General features: G+C 47.4%; 1 protein-coding gene across 1 annotated transcript in view; it reads right to left on the minus strand.

The window, feature by feature from the left end:
• Window positions 1-3,264: 3,264 nt before the first annotated feature.
• LOC119383749 (uncharacterized) overlaps window positions 3,265-20,292 on the minus strand; it is an 86,370-nt gene continuing 69,342 nt past the window's right edge. The window contains exons 6-8 of the mRNA XM_037652049.2: window positions 17,765-17,864; window positions 6,341-6,446; window positions 3,265-3,741 (exon numbers count right to left, since the gene is read on the minus strand). Coding sequence (XP_037507977.2) covers window positions 3,450-3,741; window positions 6,341-6,446; window positions 17,765-17,864 — 498 coding nt within the window. The 3' untranslated portion in view covers window positions 3,265-3,449. The remainder of the gene's footprint in view (window positions 3,742-6,340; window positions 6,447-17,764; window positions 17,865-20,292) is intronic.

A 20,292-nucleotide genomic window follows, 5' to 3' on the forward strand; every position in this document is an offset into this window, starting at 1 on the left:
GCAATGAAAACGATAAACTTACCTTAAAATTTAGCAGAGGCTGTGATGTACAGAGCCAGTAAATCCAGAGGAACTTAATCACAGCTTAAGACGACCACACTTATCCGTACAGCTTTTCAGAAAGGAAGATGCGAGGAAAACTTGCACGCAAGCTTAGGCGTCCATTTTTCCGCACCAAAAGTTAACGACGGTCAAACCAACGGCCTCTCCACAAAAACACACTTGCCTCTGCATCCACAATTGCACCACATGCAGAGAAGTAAATTCCTCAGGTCTGCGTTGAAGTCAGTGCAAAATCAAATCAATCGCTGAACACGAAATAAGAGCAAGAGAGATCACAAGTGACGAACATTAGCCGCGCATGCTGCTTCGGTCAGCAAAGAAGCAACAGCGGCGCGGATGGATACAGCCTCGATCATAATGCAGCGCTAAGGTGTCCGTGAGATCACCAATTTACACAGTTCTCGCTGCAGTAAATTTTGCGAAGCTTATTGGCAAACAAAGTTTCAACTCTTCATAATTATTAACGCGATATTAACACCTTACAAGTTAAACTTTTCGTGTGCTATTTTCTTTATCGCAACCGTAGATGGGCCACGCGCCTTCTGGTCGTCTGTGTTCCTGCGTGCAGTGGAAGTTTCCAGTATGCATTCGCCGAGTTGCTCACCCCTCAGACCGGAATCGCTTGTCCACGCTTGTGTCCGCCGAGTGCAAGCAGCCCCGCGTTTAACTAGTCACGCGGGTTTCGGGACAATATAGGGCTCGCTCTATCCCCGCTGGCTGCCGAGAGGCACAGGTGCATGTCCTTTGAGGGAGGCGTTCGTAGAATCTGCAATTCGCTGCTTCACGTACGCTGGCTGCCACGACGTGTTCGATCCGGATATTTATCTTTCTTCTCACGCTTTAATAATAATAATAATAATAATAATAATAATAATAATAATAATAATAATAATAATAATAATAATAATAATAATAATAATAATAATAATAATAATAATAATAATAAATGTACTGTTCCTACAACCCCTAGATGAACGTTGAATCAACGATATTACTCCCATGGCAAAAATCATATGGCCCAATTGAAACAAACGAGTGTGTCCGCGTACCCATGAGCCGCTGCGCGCGAGCGTGTAATTATGCATGTGCGCGCATATGTATACGTATTCGCGTATAGTTCACAAGCATATGCGCCACACTGTTAGTGTTGAAAGGACATAGCCCCATGTGGTTTTATTTATTACGTGGCTGCTCTACGGAGCGCTGTAAATAGAATGGCCAGTCTGGTTTATGTAAGGCCCTTAATTATTCACAAAAACGTCTCGTGATAAATGCATTTCCAAGGTAACATTTAAGGCAATTGGTGCACGTTATTAGCGATCCCGATCAAGAAATGACACACACAAAATAGAAGTCTGGTGAGTTCGGTGTTATAAAACTGCAGCATTCTGAGCGCTTAATAATTGGTGAATTAAATGTGCATCGTGTGTGCGTCAATTGGACACTTCTTAACGTATACCCCTTAAGTATGTATCGAGTGAGGTTCAACTGACGCTTTGCTTTCAAACCTCGCATCAAATGAATTCTTTGAATGTACTCATTACAAATGGACATTAAGGTGACGATCTGCACATTCAAGAAGTTTATACGCAGCCAAATGAAACGCAAAGCGCATCCTTGCAAGACATGAGCACGACACCAATTTTTAATGTAAGCATAAGGCCTGCGAGTTGTACTGTCTCATTTTTGTTTTTGAAAATACTGCCTCAAATATTGCTCTGCGCATACTATTATGGTAAATGTCAACTGAAAGTGATCCCAGATGTGAGTAAACAACGTTCACAGAAACCTCGTTAAAAGAAGTGTCCAGCATATAGCAATCACAAACTTCGAATTATCAGCAAGTTTTTCCACTGATGTGCGAGATAAAAAGATGCATTAAAACTAGCATTTATTTAACCATGCATTACTGTGAACAATAGAAGTTGCATGCATGGCGTTTTTTATATACCACAACAATACACATCGGCTTGGTTAATGAGAATAGCGAGGTTTGGGAGCTTGCATGTATTATATGTGCGGACAGGATAGCACCCTTGTAAAAACATCTCGTATATATAATAATGACGTCGTAATAATTGCCACTTATTGTTGGAAACCTAAAGTTCATGTAAAACTCAGTACAAGCTATACACGCGTGAATCATGCACTGACACGTATATATACCTTCTTATTTTATCTTTTATGATTGCATTGCAAAAATGTTTATACTTGATACTCTTGTTGGTGTAGATACCAATTAGGCCACTTTCCTGTACGTATTGCCATATATGACAATCCCCATATATGTTAGTAACTCGTGCCGTATATACGTTGTTCATCCCATATATGGTAGCACAACCCCATATATGGATCTACTTGATGTACATATATGGTGTGGCCGTGCCATATATGACAGCATTTCACTCTATATATGGACCAGCCGCGCCATATATGGCTGTATTTGTCTCCATATATGGGCCAATCGCGCCATATATGGCCCTATTTACATCCATATATGGTAAGCGGTAGCCACATATGCAGACATATATACTCATATATGGCCGCATATAATTTATGTAAGTGCCATATATGACATTTCCGTAAGGGATACGCGCACTAACATAACTGCAGACATTGTTGATGCCGTGGCTGATTATGGTGATATTGAATTATATCTCGACCGTTTGTAATGGCTTAGCAGCATTAAACCAACCACTCGCTGCGCAATTAACATGGCGTGGCACCTCGTGCGACTCTACCACGCATTATTAAATTTGTTAACGTGACTATACTTCCTTGACATGACGCCTGTGTATATAGGGTCTTTTTTCCGAAGCGGCTTCAAGCAATGGCCTATCTGTGTGGTAGGATACTTGACTATACACGCAGAATACCTGGGTTTGACTGCGGTTCGAACACCGCTTCTTAACATTTGCATTAACCTGAATTTTTCGCTCACGTCCAACGCCGCCGCGAACTCCGACAGCGCATTTTCTGGGACACGGACTCTCTATAACGCCGTCGCGTTAATATCAACATGGGCCAGCGAGGAATGGCTGTATACTTGCATGGCCTCGCTAAAACACTCGTAGTCCTCATCTAATCATTCTTAACAAGTACTCATCTAGGCACTGGCACTGCACACAATGCTAAGGCGGCCACTACAAAGCTATGTGCTCTCAGCAGTTTCTCATTGTACTGAGAATACGAATACCGGTGGTGTTCCAGAGGTCTTTATTGCGACACTGGCCAGTCATTTCAAAATTTTTCACGAATAGAAGCCAATGAACAACTTCGCTGCGAGCAGAACCGCTCTAACGGTTGAAGCAATGACGTGGAATTCGTTTTGCGGCGGCTTACTCTATCGAAGCATGCTAGCTAAGTGTGCAAGTTAATAGACATTTCTACTGGGCTGGCGGAGCTGACGGAATGAAGCAGTCGCTGCCAAAGCTGTCAAAATGATGACTCGAGGAGTACTCTTCGTTGTCGTAGCAGCCGCTGAACGCCGGGCGCACCGCTCCTGGCCCTGGGCCCGAGAATTCCTGCTGGAAGGTCGCAGTCACGGAAGCCTGGCTGGACGCGTCTCGTGCGTTTTCGGTGCTGGCTACTTGAGAAGTTGAATGGGCGGTTGCCGGTGATGATACAGCCGCCTCGACATGGGACTTCTGTTGCGTCGCGTACGAAATGGTGTACACCCTGCACAAAGAAGCACCCTAACGCCTTAGTTACTCGGTTGAATTCTGCGTTCGCTCTATATGCCGAAGCATATACAGTCGAACCCGTTTATAACGAACTCGAAAGTGTCGCGAAAAGTGGTCGTTATATCAGTAGTTCGTTGTATATGGACTCGCCCTTAAAAACGTGCGCTCAGCGGCCAAGACATTTTTTTTTTCTTTGTGCACTTTTATTAAAGTGCTAACAACCCCTTCGGTGATAAGCTAAGCCTTTTCGCGTCGTGAAGCGACGCCCGCTGCGTGCTCACGAGTGAATTAACCGGCTTTGCAATGAGCCGACACCGTTTCACCGAAGCGCGGTACCGCGACGTGGAGCCGATCATCCCCGGCTAGTTGCGTGCAGCGCGTCGCCTACTCGGGTCGCGGAGTCACTGCCGGGCCGCTTTCTGTATGTATGCGCGCGTTTGTACGTTCTTCGTGCTTCTTCACTCCGGACCGTGCACATACGCTCGCACCGCCGTCACGCCGTCAATCCGCAGTGCACGGCGTACGCCACACGCGCAGCCGAGCAGATATCTACAGATGACTGTGATAAGGTTGTCGGCTATAAGGCACAACGGCACGTTCTTCGACGGCCGCCACCTCGCCTTCGCTCTTTTCTGATGCTTATCCGCGAAAGCATCGCCGCAATCGCGCGGAAGTCGTAATCACCGATCGACCGGTCTCTGCCGTTACCGAAAAGACGGACGACCTTTTGCGGCACATTGTGGCGTCGACGAGTTTAGGGACGCAGTGAACCTTTTTGCGATGGAAAGTTATCGCGGTTATCACTTCTTGCATTTATGCCTTCTTGCGTTCCAAGGCATTGTTTGGTTCATCGCAGGCGGTCGTAGCTGCAGACAACGGCGTGAGGAAAGGTTACCGTGCGAAAGCTTACCGCAAGGCTTCATGCTGCCTACTATTTTTTCCCCCTCACTGCCATTCTACACTGAAGAAAAGGCTGAAAAGTGAGCGACCTCGCTCGCAGCGTCCGAAATCTGCGTGCGGTGCTCGCCGATCTGGGTATCTTAGTCGCGAGTAAACTGCAGCGGGGCACGCGCGAGCGCGCGCTCCTGTCACGCTTTAGAAGGCATGTTTTAACTTTTTTTTTTTCGCTTCGTATGCGCCATATTTTTACCGCGACCGTGTCTGAAGTGTTCGTTGTAAAAGTAGGAGGCTTTGAAAAATGTTCGCTATATCTGGACGCAGCTTCAATGGTTAGCATAGGAAAATCGTAAGTGCACACAAATGTGGTCGTTATAACCGATAGATCGTTATATGTGGGATCGTTATAAGTGGGTTCGACTGTATATAAATGAGAAGCGGATTATTTGGGTACCTAAGAACCGTTCCAGAGAATATTTTGTACACCGGAAAGTTTTCTTGGGCTAGCTTGGGTATATGGTCGGATACAACTTAAAGGGCCCCTAAACCCCCTCCGACATTTTCCCAAACATTTCAAGTAAACAAGCGCATCGCGTGCAGAATGCCGTCGCGATCAACGATGTCACACGCCCAGCGCTACAGGTCGCGGGCGCGCCACAATTTCGAAAAAACAATAGCTTCTCCCTTCCGGTCCCCGCCATTCCCGCCACTGAGATCTGTGACATCACCAATGAAACTCGATGACGTTATCACTTTCGATGCTTGCGATTGGCCGAACGACAACCGACGACTTCCGCTTACTCTGCAAACAGCTGTTCGCGCGCACCTTGCTGTTCTTGGTCGTGTTGCCGCTTGCGAATCGACATCTGCGGCCCGTAATGCAACCGCCAAGTCGCTAGCGTAATTACACATCCACGCCTTGCGGTCTGATGAGCTCCGTGAACTCGAGCTCGGCTACTCATCTCGAGCCGAGGTGGTCTGGCACGGCTTGTCACCGTACGGGTTCATCACGTTGGCTATCCTTTGGAGGCGTGCGCGCAACACAGGGTCCATACCGGCACGATTCGTAGGGGCACGGGCCGGCACGGCAGCAAGAGCGGTTAGTCAACGAACAGTGCACCCAGATACCACACAGAGTTGACGGCGAGCTGGAGCGTCGGAGTCGCCGGAGTCGCGGCAACCGGAAGTAGACGGTGTCTCGAACACCGCGTCAGCGGTGACGCATGCCACGCGAGAGGAGGAGGGGCACTCAGCTGACTCAGCGAGGAGGGCAAAGCGGTTTTGGAAGAGGGTAGCGTAGGAGAGAGGGAAAATCTAGGGACTTTAACGGCACCGTTTCGAAAAATTCTCACGGCTACGTGTTCGTTGTACACTCAAGCACAACTTCCTCACCTCAACTAAATTTCGACCGCTGGGTGGTTTAGGGGCCCTTTAAGTCCGGAGAGGGGCCAGGCGGCCCAAGAGCGGCAGCTGATCGCCTCCGTGATTATAAAGAAATAGTTCCCCCACTCATGCAATTGCAATCTTCAATGTTCTCAAAAGTCGGGGCCACCAGCCGTCGGCCTCATGACGTCAGTCTCGAGTGCGCGCCCATTGGAGCAGGAATGTGTGCATCTGCCTTTGAGGATAAAATGCCGCGGTCTCCTAAAGTTGTGTCTGATAATAGTTCAAAAGAAAACAAAAAGCGATAAGCTCACCGTTTGGATCTCGACGGAGACTGATCAAGCGGCGTGCTTGAACAGCTGAGATGGCCGCTCAAGGAATTACTTTCATCCACAGCCGAGGACCCGGTAACATTGTTCACTGAAAAGGAGCAAAATACATGGCTTGCACGTGACGTCACAGGCAGGTTCTCTGCGCTTGTTCACAAACATGGCGGCCACCGTGACTTTTTTATCTCATTAGGGTGTCATTTCAGCGGAGGACACCCAGGTCGTTCCCTCCCCGCGCGTTCTTATGTGCTCTCCCCGCTTTCTTCCGTTCGCCAGCTGCGCCAACGGGGAACACAAAGGATTTGAGGGGGCACCGGAACTAATCTGATGTCACTGTTTCTTGCTCCGCGCGTTCGAGCAAGAGTTCACCCTGCGTCTCTCAACCTGTTTGTTCACAACGATTGCGGCCACGGTGACGTCAATGCAAGTCATGTATAAAAAAAAGATTTGTGGTTGTCGAAGCCTATGAGAAGAATTGCTCGTTACTCGTCCAAACGCGAACATTTAAAACACTCGGTTTCAGATAATAGGGGCTTTTAGCTTGTACGTACACTTCTTTAAGTGATCGTGTTACCGGATACCGGATGGAACCTGCGCATGTGCGGGCCCTTACGGAACGTAGACTTCCTTTCACGTAACGTACGCTACTCGCCGGATACGGTTTACGTGTGCGGCCATAGCTCGCGAATCCACCTTCGTTCGTGGCTACTCGCGATATATCTGCTTTTCGAAGACTCCAGCCGCCGCGAGTCAAAATAAGCCGACGTGCGAGCAACAATTTCGGCCACGTTAAAGTGAGCTCACTTTAGCCACGTTAGCCACGTTGTTTGATCCGGATTACCGAACCTAGAGGCCTAAAGCACCCTTTGGAAGGCGGACAGGCGGTGCCATCGGACAGGCGGTGCCATCTAGCGGGGCCGAGTTGCACCAGGCAAGCACAAAATTGTTCTTGTAGAAACGTGGTGCATTCTACTTCTGGTGTAAATGCCTTGCAGGGGCTTAATTACGAATGAGCTGCCTTTTTGATTCGTTTGTCCCTCAAAAACCCTAGGAGAAAACAAACGTGTCCATGACTGTGGTTGCACGAAGCGTCACAAGATGTCGGCCCCATCGTTCGGTAACCCGATATTCCTACACCCCTTTGCGTATACCGGGATACCGTAGACGCTAAAAAACCTCTACTGCGATTTTGCCGCAGTGGTGAACCAATTTCATCTAAGTTTGAATGTAGTTATCATCATCGTTTCATGGTTTGCGCAAACGTAAAGGTGTACACTTACGTACGTACGTAAACGTGTACATATGGGAAGCTAAAGCTTTGCTAAAACATGCTTTCCGGTAGCACGGTAAACGCAATCCGGTGTTCCGGTATCACGGTAACGTTAAAAGGTATACGCACAAGCTAAAAGCCCTGTTAGGGTATTCATTAGACGGCACTCAGCGATAATGCGTAATGGCGACAGTCACGGCCAGGCACGAACTCTCAGTGCGAGCGGCGTCCTTTCAGGGGAAACGGCCCACTATAGAAGGCGCTGGAGAGCGCAACCCATTAAAGTCCCTCTATCTTTCAAAAGTAGCGAAAGGTCTTGATCCAGCCGCCGCGCCCAGCGATAGGTCGGTTGGCGACACGACCTTTTCGCCTTCGCGCCCCGCCCAAAGGGTCCAGCGGCGGCAGCGCTGTGCCGTCGATAGGTACGGATCACTGTGTTTTCAAGCGTGGAGCGGGGCGATTTTAGCAAGTAAAGATTACTTCACGCGCCTCTGACTCACTGCTGTTGCAAACTAGAAACGTTTATACCTGAAACTGAGTGGGCGCAGGAATTCCTTGTTTCAATTTAATGTTTTGAGCGTGACGTGCTAGTATGTCGGGTCTCTATGCCTTCGGTTGCCTCCCCTTGCGGAAGACAGAAAAAAACGTTTCTTTTTTTTTTTAGGGGCGAAGCTCCTTAAGGCGGCACCCGTTCGTCCCTCGTAGTCGTAGTCGTAGTAGTCGTAGTCGTAGTGCGTAACCAGTCTTACGCTTTGACCTCCAAGGTGGTGCCGGTGGGAGATTTTTCCTGTGCGTTGTTGAACAATGAAAAATTCGCAGCGTTAGCTAAAAGCAAACTTCTTCTGTCTCTCATTCCCATTAGCAGCCATTCTTTACCTCCAAGGTAGTGCCTGGTGAGATTTCTCCTGTGCGTGATTAAACAATAAACATTTTGTTCAAAACGCCGTTGATTGATGAAATAAACCAACGAAAGACGCCAGATGTTTTGTAAAAGCAAAACGAAAGAACGCCAGATGTTTCTAAAGCAAAACGAAAAGACGCCAGCTGCTTAACGAAAGACGCCAGATGTTTTGTAAAGCAATGGTTTTCTAAAGAATGAAAATTCACAGCGTACATGTAAAATTAAAGTGAGCTGCAAGTCGTCATAACTCATCGAACCTTTAGTATACATAAACGCGCCCGATCTCACGTCGGTGATGATGTACTGGGCAGAATTCACGGAAGATTCACGGTTTACCGATGAACCTCCGCAGCTTCGCCCACTCATCATCATTCACTCCGTGGATATGCTGTGATTTCTTTTTTCGTTCCTCGCGGTGACAGAAATATATGCTGGTTGAAGGCCCAACAAAATCAGTCGCAAGAAATTTGTGCCCACAGAAAACACCCGGCTATGCGAAATAAGTGATTTTGTAATGGTTATAACTTCAAGCAGCCTTTCGCTTTGCCGGCGCGCGCTTTTGTTCGTGCATATGCATGAGCATTATCTCAGCAACGCTATTATTGCTTCGGCATTCCTAATGCCGTAGATTTGTGCGTAGTAGTCAATACAGAAACACACCCCGTATACCTAACATTAAATTGCTCGGAACCCAATACCTTTGCCAATGCCTTTGTCTTTCTCACTGGGGTGGCTTCACCGCTACAAGCTCACGGGGAAATGAGCATTTGGGATTAGTTTTTTGCCACACCTTGCCGTGTTTTCCCGCACTGCTGTGTGCGAGATCGATTAAGGCTTCTTCGTTGAAGCATTCCGCGTAATGTTTTCCCTAGAGGATCACAGTGCTTTTCAGATGTTTGAATAAATACTGCAAGACACTTGCAGGAAAAAACTGAAACCATATATGCCGCACCAAGCATCTTTGCTAATTTTCCAAGGCATAAAATTAGCAGATTACCTGCCTATTTTATTCGAACAAGAAAACAGGCACATTTAAGTCACCCAAACACCACCTGTTCTTCAAGTTACCCTCAATGTCAAAATATGCGAAGGAAGCAAAATATTACACCATCTCCCGCTAAAGGGGACCATGAGGCGATGCGAAGCCGGAGCACTTGCACGATCGCGTTCCGTTGGCGTTCGTTGGGCATGCTACCGACCTCGCGTCGTGGAACGCGAAGAGGGACGCTACGCGCGTCGTATCTTCCATCTAGCCTGGTCTCACAGGGCGAGCGGGGAACGCGGTCGACAGGCGGGCGAGAGGGGGGCAGCGTAGGAGAGGAGGGAGAAGGGGAGGGGACGCGCATGCGCTCGAGCTCATCGCGGCGTTTCGCAGGAGAGAATTTCGGCATGTCTAGCCCGCGCTTCAGAGGAAGAGTGGAAAGGGGGAGGGGAGAGGGGAATGGGTAAAGGGGCGGGGAGAGGGAAAGCGGAGAGGGGAAGGGGAGAGGGAATGTGTAGAGAGAAGGGGCGTTGGGAGAGGGGTATGGGAGAGAGGAAGGGGAGAGGGAAAGTGGAGAATGGAAGGGGAGAGGGAAAGTGGAGAGGGAAAGTGGAGAGGGTGAGTGGAGAGGAGGTGTGTGGAGAGGGTATGCGCATGCGCAGTAAGGGTGGTCACGCCGCACACCACCACCACCACCACCGGATTGAGCTCCGCCTTAAGATACTTCGCATCTAAAAATGCCCTGCATGACAGCTGCTGAGGGGAACCCGCTCGGCACTTGCTTCGGAAATATTGAACGTGCTCCGTGCTCGTTAAATTTATTGTCCCTGCAGTTTGATAACTGATGAGCATCTTAGGCCAAAAATATTAATAATTTAACGGTTAAAGCTCGCACCGAGCTCGGTTTCAGGCGCCCGCAATATGCACGGGAGCGAGCGGCGCGTTGTCTGCTATCGCTGCTCCTTGGACCCCTCGAGAGGGCGCGCGTGTAGTCGTCGCTACCTTTAAAAATATAGGGACCTTACAACCCATTACTGAGTTCGAAGGCTTCGCTACAGCCCCTAAAGGCATCCTAAAATTAAGAAACGAAAGCACGGTTGAGACCGCTACAATACGGTCGCGCGTTAGGTCAGGCTCGTGGTTTTATTTTCGTATTTCGCGGGCTTTCTTTGAACGCCGGGAAAAATCACCACGCAGCCTGTGCGCTGCCACGAAAAATTGGATCGGTCGTTTTGAACTGCCATCTACAACGTAACGTAACACGCTTGGCCATAAAGTTGATACTAAAAATTGTCTACAATTGATGTCAGTAAATATTATGTGGGGTTTAGCGTCCCAAAACCACGATGTGATTATGAGAGACGCCGTAGTGGAGAGCTCCGGAAATTTCGACCACCTGGGGTTCTTTACCGTGCACCTAAATCTAATTGACCTTAGTTAAATAGCTAAGTGCATTATAACGATAACCTAACGATGACTACATGACGGCAAGCTATATGTCGTTGGCCTCATTCAGATGCGTTTAACCGCTTTTTTTTTTAAAATCCATTGTTCTAGTTTCGTGAAAACCCCGTACAGCGCACGCTTTCAACCGTGAATGGTATCTGAATATGTAGAGAGTTGGCATAAGAGTGTTGGCTTAATAGGGAGATGTAGTACACGGCACTCTACTGTGCTTATTCAGGGCCAGGGCATAGAGGGAATGTGCAATAATGAAAAAGAAGTCAACGAGGGCGCCACAAAACGCGCTTGTTCACCTATGCCAGTGCGAAAAAAAGATACATTGTGGTCGGATACTTCATGATACCATAAACCTAAGATATTTATGCTATACCTACTTGGTTGTACCTATATACACCTTTCCACTGAGCGCTCTTGAACGCCGCCATAGGGCCAGATAGTCCACCGCTAGCGACGTCTGGCGGCGGCGCCATCTTGGGCTGTTTGCTCTCCGGTCTTTCCGTCGAGACGCATACGTTCATCGCATCGTGTGTCGTCACTTTTGCTTTAGTGTTGTGTAAGCTTTGCGGAAACGTTAGTTCGGTTCTTTTGTGACTCTCTGAGCTTTCCTCACTGACAAGACGGTCGGCATCGAGTGTTTTGCGATTTATGGTACTTCTGTATGAACGGTGCTCGGTGTACGGCCGTGTTCACATTCCGATGGCCGGTGGTGCGTCTTAAGGCCGTTTCACATGACACAAAAGAGAGCGATTTTCAGGCTGCGAATTCGCTCGCAGCGAAAAAAACGGCCGATCGCTCTCGCCGCAGCGGTCAGCGGCGAGCGACCAACATGTTGGAAATTTTTCGCTCTGTTCGCAGCGGCGGAGTGATTTTTCAGTCGAGACCCGTCGAAATTACGCCGACCTTGCCGAGCCGTCGAAATTGCGCCAAGGAGTTTGTTTTGGTTAAGGCCGTTGTTGCGTATTTTCAAGTAAATTTACAATGGAAAGTGTTTTTAAATGACAAACACCGCGTGCTCTTCGCTACCGGTGATGAAAAGTTAAGAATATCATAACGCACAGATTGTTATATTGCATTCGAAAATTATGCAGTGTATGCCACAAACAACGGCAGCTTTGCGCGACGCGCCAGTCGCAGAGCGAAAATCGCAGAGCATTCGCAGTCCATGTGAAACGAAACCGCCATTAGCGGCGGTTGCGAACAGAGCGAATAGAGCGAACCGAGCGATTTTCTTCGCTGCAATCGCGGCATGTGAAACAGTCTTAAGGAGCCCGTCGACTTACGAGGTAAGATCACTCAACATGTTTCCGATTTATGTCACCGCGTTAATGTTCACTACAGAGAATTGTCACAGTGAGCACGATGAAACTGCACTTATTGCTCGTCAAGTGCTACTACAACGCTGCATACCCGTGCCGTTGCCAGAAAATTGTTCATCTTGAGAAGTTTTTAGCGCAAACTAAGACAGGGACACAGAGGGAGAAACACCAGCGCTTGTTGCTTCTCAAGCTTCTCATGATTAATATGTACCAACTAGCTCGATTTTCGGTCTTACTTCAGGAAATTGTTCACCTAGCTGCAGTAAATGTTGCAGCACAATTACGCTGCACTTGAAGGCGAGCGCTCGCAGTTGCTGCGCGACAACAGTTCGCTGTAGCTGTACTTTATTGACATCGTGCTTGTCCTGTTTTTCAAAGTGGCAAAAGTCAGCGGTATATTGAAGCTAATGGAGAAACCTCGCTATTGACACGCCGCGATATGCTGTCGCATGAGGCCGAGATCCGCGGTCAGATTTTTTGTTGCCATGAAAAATGATTAATTGCGTGTGGCTCCTATACAATTCGGAGCGCAATAGTTGAGCTCAGTGCCTAAGGGAGGCATGCGACTGTCTGCAATCTAGATGGACGGATCGTAAATGTATAGAGGCGTATCGAGCAAAATCGCCGTCCATTGTTTCCGTGCGAGCATTATGCTAGTGTGGACTTATCGTCGCGAGCAGTCGTTGTGTCTTATGAGGTAAGCTGTCACGCTGAGCTCGTAGACACAGGTTCAGTTATCGATCACGCCGATCGCATGTTCGTGAGGGCGAAATGTGAAAATACTCGTGTACCTACAATTACATGGTCACAAATAAAACCTGCAATTACATGAGGTGTCGTTGCTCTACTTGCATTTATTATTTTCCATTTTCTGTGAAAAGTAATATATTCACGCTAATTGTTACCCATCCGAGGAAACCAATAACCCGTCTGTTAACCTTTTTTTCCAGATGGCAGGAGCCATGACCATCCTAACATGGGGAATGAATGGCTGGACGACATGCGGGAGTGGGCTGTGAGAGCCCCTGACATAATTTTTTACCTATTGAATTCCGAGGCGAAGCATCGGCACGGGGTTTAGATCGCTGCGTTTGCCGTCCAATGCGCTGAACGTATACGTGATGACGTCGAGGGCTCAAAACCTTTTCCATTGATTGCGGCGAGCCACTGTCTTTTCAAATCGGCGTCAGCGGGAAACCGATGCAGCAAATACATGTTGCATCCGCACTCCTCTTGCAACACGTTGTGCGTGCCGCAGAGCTGTTTTCTTGCTGCGTTCCTCTTCTTTTGGTTATAACTGCAGCCGTAAACAACGCAACGAGGCCCTGTTTATACACTGTTCTTGAACGACATTTCAATGTTCAGTTAATAACACCAAAATAGCGCACGCATCGAAGAGTCACTACACAACGTGAATGGTGAACTCTCTCCAGCAACAGCCCAGAGGAAGGGGGTGTTGCCCAGAAGCCTGCTACTCTCGTCACCAGGCGGCGAAAATCGGCTTGTGGCTCGCTGGTTTGAGGTTGCCGCTGGAAAAGTCTATAAATCCCCCTGGTCTTAGAAGGTGTAGCGACACTTTTTCTTAACAGCGAAGTTGTTTAAGGCAGCCGTTATTTGTGCGGCCTATCCTGTGTGGCCTATCAGGTATGTGCCACAGATATTGGGTAAATCCCACTCACCACTGGCCCACTAAAAATGAAGAAGACAAAAGTTAGTCCAAGAAACGGGTATGTGTCGCAGAAATTTGTGCGGCCAGTCAGAAAACTGCCGCCATCATGAACGGATATGTGTCAGATAAATTGGGTAAATACCACGGAGGTTAGTTTTTCTTTTAACACGAAAGTGTTTTATGCCGGGGTCCACCAAGTACATCCGTCACGGATATGACGTTGATGAAATGGACGCCAACGGGTGAGAAAGAAAAAAACCAAGAAAAAGATACCCGGCTGGGAATCGAACCCACGACGGTGCGGCCGCGACGGCAAGCGCCCGACGCTCTACCGACTAAGCTAACTCGAGAAGCGATAGCTACAGCGCGAACGCGCCTTATATCTTTCACACATTCTCTTTCGCGGCGGGCGGAGCGGGGCGGTGCCGCCGTCTGTGAGATGTGAAAAGAAGTAATGCTTCACGATCGACACTTACTAGCGCTTACTCCGAGATTGCGGGCGATATCGGAAGTCATGGTTAAAGTGTCTCGATACCAGAGAGGTAGACTGGCCGCGCTGGCGTCGCCGAGGCACCCTTGACGCAGTTACGTTCTTTGCCTTTGGCTTCGTGTTAGCATGCGTCGGCTCATCGGAGTAGGGCAGCTTCCACGTGCACCAACGGGATTTCTCCGCCGCCGACTGCTTCAATTGCGAGAGCACCGACTAACAAAACTGCTGCAATATGCGTTGCAGAAAGGACGCGATTTCGACGGGCGAATGTCGTGCCTTGGTGGAGCGAGAGCAGCGCCTGCGAGACAGAGGCCAGCGGGACGCACGCGTTTGCGGCTCAGGCTACGAACCTCTACCTCCCGTGTTGCTGAAGTACAGTGTGTGTTGTGTATGCATCAGCACAGGCGTCGGCTACCCATTTCTAGAAAGCGCACACCATGCCGTTTCTCTCCTTATATGACGACGCTTTGAAGAAGTGCATACCGGGTACCAGTGTTGATTATGAGCTTGTTGATATCATCCGTACGCGGGATTCACGATTCGCTGTGTCCAAATATATGTTCACACCGTCAGCTACCACAACGGTTTAATCATGATCATGGGCGTTAGTAGTCGCGATAGAGACATGCCGTCAACATGGGTGCATTCACGCCAAACGGTGCTATAGCTACCAAACACGAATAGACATTGTACAAGCTCTCGTATATCACTACACAATAAGCACTACTTCTGTGAAGACGCGTTTCACTTTCGTGTTATACCGATTCCTATGACGGAGGGATCAGCCATGTTTTTTAAGACCTTCCCTATACGCCGCGCGTTTCCTAGTGAAACGGCAATCGTCGTACAGAAAAACTGCAGCAGAACGGGGAGGACGCGCGGCGGCGGCAGAGTACAAGGGGTGGCGGTACTTTCCAAGGCAAAGAGGTTTTAGTTATTTCATGCATAGTATGGAACATTTCTGAGGCGTACTATATGAGACAGACTTGGATGCCTGCTTGCGAGACATCATAATTTCTGGGAATTTAACAAACGAAACAACTGCAGAAATGAACATTCTCACAAAGTTGACTTCGAGCGCCTGTTTCCGCATGCTAATATTTTGTTAGAAAAATATTAGAGGAGGATGAAATTCCACTGCGTCGCTTTTGTGTTTAGAACAAGATTGCCACTGGCAATGAGCCACACTCTTAGAAAAAAAGGTCGGCATACTAACTAAGTAAATACTAACAGTTTACTTGTCACAAAAAGCACTAGCCTCTTAGTAAGTGAAGGTAGTAAAATGCAGGTTAGTGAAATTTGCTACCTAGTTAGTTAGTGAATAGTGCTGACTCCAATGGTTAGTCCATTACTAAGTTAGTAACTGCGCTAGCAACTTCGTAACCGTATTAAGACTACAATAAGCCAATTAAAGGATTACTCCTATTTTGTTTATATGTGTGTGTGCATTGTCATATCAAGATTATTCTGCTACAAAAGTATCTATAGGATACAAAAAACGAAGTGGCATCGTCCTCGTACATTAACTAATGACCGCTAATGACTTCATGTAACTACCATGGTAAGTACGCATCACAGCAACATATATATAGCGGCATGAATGGATTACAAATCACTAATGAGAACACACACGCTAACACACACTCACAGAATAACAAGACTTCTACGTAGTCGATATCTGCTATATCAGCAGCTTGAAGGCTATTTATGCTCCTACTTTGGGATAGCACACCGTGTAGTGGTTAGCAACCATAGAATTTAAAAGAATAAATGATGTTTTCTACAAATCATCGTGTGCACTTGTATTTGCTTGTATGTGTGCCATGACGTAGCACGACACTTTTATTCCAAGGAAGTGAATGATATTAAAGTTTGTCTAAATTTTCTAAAGACTGTCACGATATATACTGCGGCATCTACGAAAGATCTGGCAACGTGGGTGGCTTAGTAGTTACTTAGTTAAAAACACCAAGAAAGCTTGCCTGCTTAGTAACGGCAAAAGTTACTAGCATTACTAGCTGCTGGCTAGTAAAGGAATGCCATGAAGGTAGTAAAATACGTTCGAAACCAGTAAAAGCGTGCGTTTACTAACTGTTTGCTATCTTTTTTCTTAAGAGTGCATGGGTGCAGGTCTATCATGCTAATAAAATTGGCGACGGCAGGTGCCAACAATACCAGGTGTCTCACCACTTCCCGCAAGTTACAGCGAAACCACATGGGACCTTGTTTCTGAAGCTCGGCCTAGATTTTACCCAATTGAATTATGGTCGGGTACATTAAAAACCCTGTATGCGTAAACGAAAAATGATATAATGATGACGTATAAAATTTTTAAACATACAAAGGTTTCAGTTCAGTGCGTGTGTAGTAAAACAAGGTATCCCTGTTCGCTGCACAACTAGCTGCACACCGTACATCATTGCTGATGAGCGGGCGCAAAGGGTTTTCGACAAGATTCCGTAACTGTCAGTAAAAACGGAGGCACCAAACATGCATTGAGTTTCATGCGAGTTCAATTTTAGGAGAGATTTGCCACATCGTCGTGACGACTTGCGAGGCTATATAGTGCAAGAAGAGAGGCTTTTTCATGGCACCAAAACTGTCTCATGATCAAGCCATAACAATGCTTGTACGGACAATGCTGCAAATCACGAGGCAGTACCGCGAACTGCACAATAACATAAATATGGAAATGGTATGAACCACGTGGGAGGTTGCGCCGTGTGTTAAAGCGAGGACAGCTGCCTCTAGCTGAAGATGAACGGGAATGGAGCGTTATCAAAGCGGTTACTTCCAAACGTGAAAATTCGGGCTGATTGGTGATGCTTGGTGAACTACGGCGCGACTACCGAGACAAGAACGAAAACAAGAAAGACGAACAGGCGTACAAGGCGCCTTCAATATATGTATATAGCACGGCCGTCACCAAATACGCTTTGCATATAAAGTTACGGCGCCAGTAGTGCTCAGTGCACTTGAGACCAGTGTACTTGAGATTGTGGTCGACACAATTTGAGAGAGCGCCAACTGATAACCGATCTACCAGCATTTTGTTGCATTTTCATAAAAACTATCAGACTTGTTCTGTTCATTCCAACACAAGTCTGCGCTGTTTATAGATAAATATAGCTGTTAACAACATATCGATAAAAAAAAGGAGTGGACGCATGGGTTTGGGTATTTAACAAATCAGTAACAGGAATTGAGAAAACTAAGCACGCTTTTTCGTCAGACATAAGCGGGAGGAACGAAGATTCGCCATCACAGATAGATTTAGCGCGTCATGTATTGCTGAAACTTTCGTTAAAACCACGTACTTGAGATCATTTCTTCCTTCTGAAGATTGCTGCTTCCTCCATGACTGGTATACATTTGGCCTTGCGACTGTTCTAGACGGTTAATCAGGATGGTGACGGTCTGCGACAAAAGAAGGACATACGCAGCTATTAGAGGTAAACAACGAACACCCATACCGGTGTCTTGATTCGTGAAAATGCATTTTATCAAAGGGGTAGGTGTGTTAGACATCATAAAATACGCTTAACGGGGTGAAGTGGTTCACTGCGTGTGCGTGTGTGTGTGTACTTAAGCGAGTGGCTGCATGTCCACGCAAAGCGGCAGGGAAGCCCGCCGCATGATGACTGCCGTTTTCAGTGCGAATGCTGTATTGTTCGCGATTGGCAAGAGTTCCCGATTTCACGCAGGATAAAGTCCGACACTGATTTTTCGCGGCAGCCCAAGGTGAAATCACAATACCGATTATTATCGGTTTGGTGCTTCAGCGTTCACTGGCTTAAACGCCAGGCCTGCGCGGCACATGCAGCACAGTGACAGAGAAAGATGGATGAGCGGTCCTTCTAGAGCCCGTTGTACGCTCTCTTGAGGCGACTACTACGGGGATACAGCGCAAGGCACCGACTACGCCATAAATCGTCATAATTTTACGAAATAAGGAAGTACCCACTATGCCATTATTTATGATTCCGTGGAGAGTTAAGCTGAGATACCCACCACGGGTCTGTAAGGCGTTATGTTTACTTTGTTGATGCTGTCGCTGACGATGAATTACGGCTGAGCCCTTTGAATTGGGTGCGAAGCTTTAAACCACCCACTCGTTACGAAATCCGCATTGCGGGACGCCTGATGTTATTTATTACATCTACCATGATATTTCACACCCGATAATTAACGTGATTCCTTGCCCGACATGAGGTCTGCATAAGGTCTTTTTGCGGAGGATCGAGTTTCAAGCATCGGTGTGGATCTGTGGTAGAAAATTCGACTGCCAAGCAGTGTGCCTGGGTTAAAATGCCGCTCTAAACCTGTTTTTAAATGCGACGCATTTCTTAGCGAAACCAAGGCACTTTGAGCGTATCCGTCCGTCCGTCCGTCCGTCCGTCCGTCCGTCCGTCCGTCCGTCCGTCCGTCCGTCCGTCCGTCCATCCATCCATCCATCCATCCATCCATCCATCCATCCATCCATCCATCCATCCATCCATCCATCCATCCATCCATCCATCCATCCATCCATCCATCCATCCATCCATCCATCCATCCATCTATCTATCTATCTATCTATCTATCTATCTATCTATCTATCTATCTATCTATCTATCTATCTATCTATCTATCTATCTATCTATCTATCTATCTATCTATCTATCTATCTATCTATCTATCTATCTATCTGGCCGCCTACGTCTGGGTGCTCTCGTGATCGACCTTAACTTAGGGTAAGAAGGTTTGGCGAATATGACAGTATGGTCCTGACATGAATAACGTGAACATTCTGTCGCGTACGTCGTCAAATTTTACCTCCACACACGTGTAGCATATACCCGTACACCACGGGCCGTGGTAGGCGGGTACGCGCCACAGGTGATTGACAGGTTATATTTACCCAGGAACGGCGAGAACAGATATTGTAATTTAAATGCGAGAGTGTTAAGAAAAACCGACACCGGCAGCATTGACCCGACGAATGCAAATAATACAAATTACATGAGCACGATTTGGGTACACATGCATGTAGCGCCATCTCTGGTCGATGGCAGCGGTGGCCTGCCGCAACTGAATGGGCAATAGGCAAAGAAAATCATATCTGACGAAAGAAGGTACTTGTCAAAATACGACTCTCGGTTCTATACAGCAAAGACTTTTTTGAATATTCTGGTAAAATCGCAGAATCGCATTACAAACCGCGTGGCTTCCCAGAGTGTTTAGTATGTAACAATGGGGCCCCATGTGTTTCTAAAGGGCGGTGTTCCATTGTCGTGGGAAGCCACACGCTTTGTAGTGCAATACTGCAATTTTGCCAAAATGTTCCAGTAGGTCTCTGCTGTATAGAACCCGGAGTAGTTTTTGATAACTAGCTTTTTTCAAGAGATACGAATTTTTTTCGCATATTTCCCATTCAGTTATGGCAGGACGGCGTTGCTGCCGCCGAGAGATTGCGCTACGTAGAGATGTCCCCAAATCCTCGTAATGGGATCCCAGCAGCAATCGGACCCAAGCAACTATGTGGCAGTCAGGCATTCTACCCCAGAGCCACGCCAGACCTAGAAACTGCTTCGGAAAAAGGTGATATGCAGGCGTAATGTCGGTGCAACGCCTATCGTCGTTGTAGTGCTGGCTATCTAATTTTACAAAAAAGCAGTAAGCACTACATATGTACTCCTATCATACAGGCGTCATGTCGGGTTAATGTCAATTGGGCTTCCAGTGCCGACTCCGCTTTTATAGCAGTCTAATAAACGTTACATTTGCATTCCTATGAGTCAGCGAACTATATTCAAGCGTTGCTCCATCCCGGAGGAATGCGCTACCAAAGGTTAAGTGTGATATT

The sequence above is a fragment of the Rhipicephalus sanguineus genome, chromosome 2, assembly GCF_013339695.2.
Source record: "Rhipicephalus sanguineus isolate Rsan-2018 chromosome 2, BIME_Rsan_1.4, whole genome shotgun sequence".
NCBI classification, from domain to species: Eukaryota; Metazoa; Arthropoda; class Arachnida; order Ixodida; family Ixodidae; genus Rhipicephalus; species Rhipicephalus sanguineus.